This window comes from Monoraphidium neglectum, assembly GCF_000611645.1.
Source record: "Monoraphidium neglectum strain SAG 48.87 unplaced genomic scaffold scaffold01062, whole genome shotgun sequence".
Classification (NCBI taxonomy): domain Eukaryota; kingdom Viridiplantae; phylum Chlorophyta; class Chlorophyceae; order Sphaeropleales; family Selenastraceae; genus Monoraphidium; species Monoraphidium neglectum.
In genome coordinates, this window is record NW_014012566.1 from 2,051 (window position 1) to 9,970 (window position 7,920).

Consider the following 7,920-nt stretch of genomic DNA (forward strand, 5'->3'; position numbering starts at 1 on the left):
CAGCCACCCAGCCACCCAACCACCCAGCCACCCAGCCAAGCACCCATCCGCCCCCCCCCCACCTTGGTGCCCTCCAGGAAGACGCTGTCCCAGACCCTGGCCGCCGTCTCGGCGGGCAGCGTCGTGGCGAAGAGCACCAGGAACCAGTCCGTGGCAAACAGCGACACCTCGCAGCCCATCGCCTTCAGAAGGGGCGGGGCAGATGGGTAGAGGCTTGCTTCAGTGCTTTGAGGTTGCTTGGTTCCAACGAAGGCTTGCAACAAGCGATCGCCACGCATCCTCGCGACGCTGGACTGATAACCGCGCTCCCTCTTGTGAGACGTGCCCTGGGTCGCGACCCTCCCTGCGTTCCTCGCCCGCAGCCCGAAACGGTGAGCCGCGCCCGGGCTGTCGAGCGGGCGCGGGGCGCCGCCCACACCTCCATGTGGCGGTGAAGCTTGGGCGCCTTGGCCTTGAGCAGCTCGGCCAGCACCCGCATCTCCACGTGGCACCCGTCCAGCTGGGGGGCGTAGGTTTTGGGGTACAGGATACCCTCCAGCAGCGCCACCAGCAGCCTGGGATTTGATTGGGGGTTTAGCGGCGTGTGGGGCGGCTGGGCACGCCGCGGAGGGCGACAGCCTGCAAAAGCAGGGGGCATGCCCCCTCTTGAGAATGGTGGGTTGCCCCCCTTTTCATGGCCCGGATGTCGTCGAGCAGGTGGGGGCCTGCATCAGGCGCTGCAGCTGCTCGGCAGCCGCAACCCCGCAGCTTGCGGCCGCCGCAGGCGCCTGGCTGGGCCCGCACCAGAAGCAGCGCTCCGCGTCTTTTTCGACCGCCACTAGCAGCAGCGCCGCCAAAAAGTTCATGCCCTGAGGGCGGACGCGCGCGCGCATGCGTGGGTGCACGTGTGAAGGGTATGGACGGGGCCTGAGAACAATGGCGGCCGCCGCGACACGCCCATTGGCGGCCCAGGGGCGCCCTAATCACGGCCGCCCCTGTACTGGCGCCTGGCGCCGCGTACGGGCCTGCTCCGAGGCGACGCCAGCGGTCGTCGCCCTGCAGGCGCAGAAAAACGCCTGCAACTACCAACACAACCGCCCTACGGACGCCCTGCAGGCGGCGCAAAGGCCTGCATGTGTGCGTCGCGGCCCCCCTTGGTTCATATGACCCCCCTGCCACCTGGCAGTACCCGACGTCCGGGTTGTGGGCGCTATACGCCACCAGCACGCTGCGCAGCGCCGCCAGGCCCTCGGGGGTCGGCACCCAGGTGTTGCGCGGGAACGTGCGCGGCAGGTCCTGCAGCGGGCGAAACGGGTAGAGAAGGTCGGGGAACAGAGCAGGATACGGGAATGCACGCGTGTACCGGCGGTCGTGGTGCGACAACATGTCTTCAGGCGGCCGCTTGGAGGCGCGCACTCCCGAGCCGCGCAGACCGAAGGGATCTGCGGCGATGCTGGATCCCGGCCACCCACACGCACTGCTGCCATTGCCCTTCTTTCATCAACAACGTTTGCCCTTCCGCTTCAAGTTGGTCCTTGCTTGACGTCTACATTACCCACCACATCTACTTTGCCCGTCACGCCTCTACAACAGAATGGAATCACCCACCAGCTCTATCTGCCTGAGGCAGGGACGCCGCTCCCCAGCCTCCACCATCCTCTGGAAGTGGGTGGCGCCGCCGCGCTCGCGGTGCGCCGCCGCCCCGGACGTGTGCCACCACACCCAGCCGCGCAGCACTGGGGGAACGCCCTGCGAGGGCGTCCCAGGGTGGCCCGGTAGGGGGGGGCGAGAGGGAGAGAGGGGTTTGTGAGCAGTCAGCATTAGGCCGTGCGCCCGCCTCTTTCCAGGCGGGCGCTCGATCATCAGCTGCGGCTGCGCTCCACTGCAATCAAGGGAAGAACCTTGCCAACAGAAGAACGCGTGCGCAGGCGCGCTCACGCACAAGAAGCACGGCCCCCCTGATCACGTGCGAGAGGGACCAACCGCGCATGCTCAACCCTGCGCGCCGCCCAACCGCATCAAAACTGGCGCCACGCAGCCCGCCCCCCACCTTGCGCACGTAGCGCTTGAGCTTCGCGCCCTCCGGCAGGCACTGCGACTTGACGAACGGCTCCCACTTGGCCTCGCGCCGCAGCGCGTACTCCGCGCACGCGTAGCGGTCCGCCTTTTCCGCCGCGCTGACGGTCAATTCAAAGCCGTAGACATCGAATATGCCGGTCTCCCCCGACATGGGCGCTGCCGCTGGCGCTGCCGCTGCTGCCCAGGCGCGCTGTGACGGCCGACGGAAGGGCGAGCGGGGGCGTCGGGGCGGTCCGAGGTTGCCGCGCGGGTCGGTCGGCGCGCAGTGGGCGCGGGGGTGGCGCGCGTGCTGCGGCGTGTGTCAAGGGGACCTGCGCGGAGGCGGCCTCGCAACTCGCGAGGCGTGCGCCCTACGGAAGCGCCTTGCAGCAGGCAAGGCAGTGCTATCGATTGTGTCTGATGAGTGGGAGTTGATACGCCCAGTTCTAATCTGTCATCAGTGCGGGCTCCCTGCTGTCGCACTGGGCCACGAGTGCGCTCAGCCTGAATAGGTAGGCCACTTTCAACAACACATCCTCAAGGCAGGTGATTGCCGATAACTGGAGGGACATGCTTCAAGTCGACAGAGCAAGGGAGCACCGCAATGTTGACGAGTGTGTCGCAAGTGCGACGGTCAGCAACGGACTCAAGTCCTGAGAGGGGTATAATAAAGCCTCTTCAAGCATATCGAAATGCCTACCGTGATCAGTTTTGACCCACCCGCCCGCGGCCCCTGGATCAAGGACAGAACCGCCGCAATAAATCAGTTGATCACTTCTTCAGGAAAATCCCACCTATTCTCTTTCTAGTCAGGGCCCACACGGCACCCCGCACGCGGCAGCGGCGGTGCCTGCACCTGCATCGCGCCTTGCCTAAATGCGGTCGGGGCCGGATCGCTGCAGCAGCTGCGGCCGCCTGCTGCGTGCGACAACCCTGGCGCTGGTGCCTCTGTTGCAGCTGCTGGCGGCTGGGCCCTTGGACGCGGCAGGTGAGGGCAAGCAGCCGTGCGGCGCAGCGGTTAGGGGTGACGCGCTGCCTTCTGCAGCTTCTGGGTATCCTTGCAGGGCGTCGCGCATTATTGGTGCTGCTGCGAGCGGCCCCTCTCAACTCCTTGACAACCTGCACAACGACCGGGGTGGCTCGGCGAGCAGCGGGGTGCGGCACCCCCGGCCCCTCCTTATAGGGGCGCGCGCGCATGGCACGCGATGTCCTTATGCGCCCGCTGCAGGGATCCAGCACCCCTGCCTACCCCGCCTGCGCCGCGGCCGTCCGCCTCCGTGCGCCGCAGAGCCGCCCGCCCTGGCCAGCGATGAGAGGTTCATCGGCTGGAGTGGGGAAACGTACCAACCAGTGAGCCCCCTGCAGCACTGAGCAGCTGGGCAGCCGAGGCGCACCCGCTGCACACGGTCCATGCGCCCGCACTCGGCGCCCTCCTACGCGCCCTGCTCGGCAGCTTATTGCTTGTGCTGCGGGTGCTGGCGTCGAAGGTGGCAGCTGTACTCCCTGCGCTGACCGCTCAACGAATAGGGTTGACCCAAACACTGCTTGCCGTCATGCAGACTACCAAACGGCCCAAACAGGACACCACGCGGCGCTGGTGAGCCGCGCAGGCGGCGGCACGCCTGCACAGCACAGCACCGTGAAGCATGCGCAGCAGCCAGAGCGCTGAAGCATGCGCAGCAGCCAGAGCGCATGCCTGACCAGCGCCGCTGAACAGCGCCGCAAGGCGCCCGCTGCGCCGGCCCCTCGCCAATGCCTCCAATTCGCAACAACCTTCTCCCACCCGCCATCCTCGGACACATCCCAACCAAAAGGGTCGAAACCCTCAGCTGGCACCCGCGCACGTACCTTTTCCATAATTTCCTTAGTCATGACGAGGCGGATTATGTGGTCAACCTCGTAGAGGCAACGGTGGGTCCACGGCCGCCGGCAGGCGCACTCGTGTGCACTCAACGCCGCCCAAACACACCTGCCACCGACCCCGGCCCCAGCTCCGAGGGCCTGCCTCGCCCTTGTCTCCTGGTCTAGCTCGGGGACTGGCTGCATGGCGCCGCGGCTCTGTGAACTGGGCTGGCTGGGCCGTTTTACCGACACCAGCCTCCCACCAAACCATCGCCCACCTGCCTGCCGTATCTGACAACACAGATGAGCAGGTCTCATGTCGTGGATGTGAAGACCGGCCACTCCAAGACAGACCCCATACGCACAAGCTGGGGCGGCTCGTTGATGTGCGCGTCTCGCCAAAACCGCCTTGGGGTTGCGACAGCTGCTTGAGGCCGTGCCCTGAGGAGGCCGCAGGGGTGGACGGGCGGACCTGCCTGGGGCGCTGCCTGCCATAAGGAGCACAGGCGCCCCCCCCCACCCTCCTGCCCCACCCCATCGCAAAAGGGCATACGCACACACGCGCACAGGCACACTCCCACCTACACGTGTGCGCACACACACAACTACACGCACACATTTACACACAAAAGTACACACATGCACATGCACACGCAAGCACCCACAGGCTTACATGCACATGCACATGCACATGCACACACACGTGCACACCCACCCACACACAAGCACATACGCACACAACGCATGTGTGCAACGCATCACGCATGCCCATACGCACTCGCACCCCGCAGGCGGGGCCAGACACCCACGATCTCAGCCATCGAGCAGCGCATCGCAGAGTTCACCCACATACCACCAGAATACGGGGAGCCCATACAGGTGCGAGCCCGGGGCCGCCCCTGACCACCCGCCTCGTTGGGCCTCCACCGCCGTCAACACCCACCCCTCTGCACCTCGCCGCGCCGTCCCTCCCACCTCCCATGTTCAGCGCCCCACACGCACCCATCCCCCTCCAAAACCCCTTCTAGCATCCCTCACGCATCCCTTCTCTCGAGCTCCGCAGCAATCCGACGCGTTCCTGCTCGATTCCATCCGCGCCCCCTGCGCCCCCAGGTCCTTCGGTACAACGACGGGCAGCGGTACGACGCGCACTGGGACTGGTTCGACGACCCTGTGCACGGCCTGGCCAACGCCACAGAGAACCGGGCGGCCACGGTGCTGATGTACTTGGGAGAGGTGGAGGAGGGCGGGGAGACGGCCCTGCCCATCGCGGTGCCGATAGACAGGAAGAGGCAGGTAGGCGTTTGGTGTTAAGGCGGGTCGGGGTGGGGTGTGATTGGAGGGGTGCTTGGTCGTTTACGTGTGGGGTTGAGCGTGTGTAATGCAGGCACGTCAACCCTTTCACCCCTCCCCCAAAACACTTTACCTTTGCTTCCACTCCCTTGATTGATTGATGGTGATGTCGTTTGCTGCGCAGAGTGGGAATCGCGGCAGCCTGTCTGTGTGCGGGCGCAACGGCACCCTGGCGGTGGTGCCTGAGAAGGGGGACGCCCTGCTGTTCTTCGACATGCTGCCAGACGGCCGCAACGTCGACCGCCGCTCGCTGCACGCTAGCTGCCCCACGCTCAAGGGCACGAAGTGGACCGCCACCAAGTGCGCCGCGGGCTCGGGGCGCAGCGCGCGCTGCCTGCAGAACGTCCTGCGGGCCCTGGCGCATGCGTGCGCTCCCTGTGGCAGGCGGATTCATCACTGCCGCAATCTTGCCGCCGGTGCCGGTGCGAGGGCCTGCCCATGCACTCGTTTGTCAGATCCTGGCGCGGCCGCCAGCATGCCTCCAAACTGCATTTCGCCCTTCGCGCTGACCTCCCAACCCATACCCTCCCCCCTCCCACCGTTGTAAACAACCTCGCGTCCTGCCAACAAGGTGGATACACAATAAGCCGTATGGGGGCGCGTACGACCCCCTCAAGGAGGCGGCCCAGTGCAGGGACCTGCGGCCAAGCTGCAAGGCCCTGGCGGCGGAGGGGCTCTGCGACAGCGACCCTGGGAGCATGCTGGGGCTGAGGGGCGCGTGCCGCAAGTCCTGCGACGACTGCATCGATTGCGCGCACGGCGACGTGATATGTTTGCGCAAGAACATGCGGTCGCAGCGGGCGCGGCGAAAGGCGGGGCTGACGTGAGCGTGCGATCAGCTGCATTGCTATTTGGTGGATCATCGCCTTTATGTTGTGTCATGCGGGAGCAAACTGCCATTCGTTTATTTGATTTTTTGAAATGTACTGGAACATTCTTTGAGGACGCACTGGCGCTTGAGGGATTGCGAAGCGTTCGCCGCGTGGCAACGCACCACCCCACAATTTCCTTCTGACCTGGCAACTGCCTTGGTTACGGTTCTAGTTGCCACCGACGCTCAGCCGCCGGCTGCTGGAAAGTAAGCAATACTCTGTGAGGGTGTGGTAGCCCTTGATTGCAGTGCAGTTACGCTCATGCCTATGGTGTAGTCAACCTCTGCCCGCCCAGCTGACAAGGACGAGACAAATGGCGGCCCGCACAGCCTACAGAATCGCAGGCCTGGGATTTTTGCGAAGTTGGTGACTACGTCTGACGAGCTGCTGCCTGCTGCCTGCTGCATTGCCCCCAGTTGCAGCATTTGGCGCTCGGCTACTCAAGCTGCATGCCATCACCCCCTTGCGTGTGAACTGCTAACTCTGGCCAGCAGCAACAAAATCTTCTACGGTGCCGTGCGTGAGAGACCAGCCCGGTGGGTTTGACCAGGTCCTGATAGTAGCCACACCTGCACGACCCACCGGCACAGGAGCACCTTCGCAATTTGCAAGAGCCCGTGACCAACTGGTGTCTCCTCTAGCTAACACGCACCACCATGCCCCCCGACTCATGGGGCATACAGAGCTGTCGCACACACAACGTTGTTAGGGTGCAAATCAACACCTTGTGCCAGGTAGTCACTCTTGTCGTGTGCAGACTATCCTTCACCGTTGCCAACGGACGGGACATGACCCCATTGCACGTCTTGCGGAGATCCTTCACCGAGTTCCGAGCTTCTTCCGAAAGGATGGCATCGGTTATGACCGCGCAAGCCGCTCCATCCACACCACAAAAACAATCAAATTGTCATTGCGAGCATACCGAAGAAGGCATTCCGGCACCGTCAACAGTTCTTCAAGCTTGACGTGATCTGACGATGACTGCCAGGACTCACATTTCCCTTGAAAGTGAGACTAGTACTCTCACCAATCTAGATGGTTCATCATTTATACCCTCAGGATGATGACGCCACTGACCTTGCAGCATCCCTAGCTGTTGCTAGCTGCTGCGGCCGCTGGCTCAGCGCCAGCTCGCAGGCGGCCAGCTCACCCCCTACGCCCCTACCCCCCGCCCCTGCCCGCCGCCGCAGGCCTCCCTGTGCGCACTGAGCTTCCTGATGGCGGCGCCCTGCTGGCAGAGGCGGACGCGTACCGCGTCCTGGAGGGCGGTCGCCTGGCGCAGTCGGGCGGCATGGTGGCGCCCGCAAAGCTGCGCCTGGTGCGCAACAAGGCGGCCGGCAACCACGTGCGCTACGAACTCGTAGTCGAGCCCGCCGACCCTGACGACACGGCCGCCGGCGCGCGGGTGGTGGTCCAGCTCAGCGCCCGCACGAGCCTGGCGCCTGCAAAGCTTTCGGGCCTCAGGCACGGCAAGCATGCAGTAAAGCCCAAGGGGGAACCGCTGGCCAAGGCCGTGCTCAACTCACCTGGCGCTGACATCGATTTGGTGAGCGTTTAGGGGCCAGGGGGATTCTGGTGGAGGGTGGGCCTTGCGTGCAGGGCGCCAGCTCTGGGATGCAGGGCCAGCACGCGGCTGCGCGTGTGCACTGTGTATCATGGAGGCGTGAGCGACGAGAGTGCCATTCTAGCCCCGGGGCCGTGCTGGGTAGCAAGCGCCTTTGGGGCTCGCGCTGTGTGCGCAGTCAACAGCGGGACTCGTCAGGGCACCCGCCCCAGCAGTCGCAGCCTCGTGTGCCCGCTCCTTGGATTGGCGGGG

At 64.9% G+C, this 7,920-nt stretch overlaps 2 protein-coding genes across 2 annotated transcripts in view; one reads left to right on the forward strand and one right to left on the reverse strand.

Annotated features, from left to right (window-relative positions):
* The window catches only part of MNEG_6503 (Growth hormone-regulated TBC protein 1), a gene marked incomplete at both ends in the record, with an annotated part of 4,196 nt that extends 1,987 nt beyond the window's left edge, over positions 1-2,209 (reverse strand). Inside the window, 6 exons of the mRNA XM_014045021.1 lie at positions 63-182; positions 419-554; positions 784-848; positions 1,159-1,275; positions 1,588-1,728; positions 2,030-2,209. Of these exons, the coding sequence (XP_013900475.1) occupies positions 63-182; positions 419-554; positions 784-848; positions 1,159-1,275; positions 1,588-1,728; positions 2,030-2,209 (759 nt within the window). The remainder of the gene's footprint in view (positions 1-62; positions 183-418; positions 555-783; positions 849-1,158; positions 1,276-1,587; positions 1,729-2,029) is intronic.
* Positions 2,210-3,590: 1,381 nt separating this feature from the next.
* MNEG_6504 (hypothetical protein) overlaps positions 3,591-7,920 on the forward strand; it is a gene marked incomplete at both ends in the record, with an annotated part of 4,886 nt that continues 556 nt past the window's right edge. The window contains 7 exons of the mRNA XM_014045022.1: positions 3,591-3,634; positions 3,906-3,948; positions 4,183-4,265; positions 4,671-4,758; positions 4,993-5,175; positions 5,357-5,654; positions 7,295-7,650. Of these exons, the coding sequence (XP_013900476.1) occupies positions 3,591-3,634; positions 3,906-3,948; positions 4,183-4,265; positions 4,671-4,758; positions 4,993-5,175; positions 5,357-5,654; positions 7,295-7,650 (1,095 nt within the window). The remainder of the gene's footprint in view (positions 3,635-3,905; positions 3,949-4,182; positions 4,266-4,670; positions 4,759-4,992; positions 5,176-5,356; positions 5,655-7,294; positions 7,651-7,920) is intronic.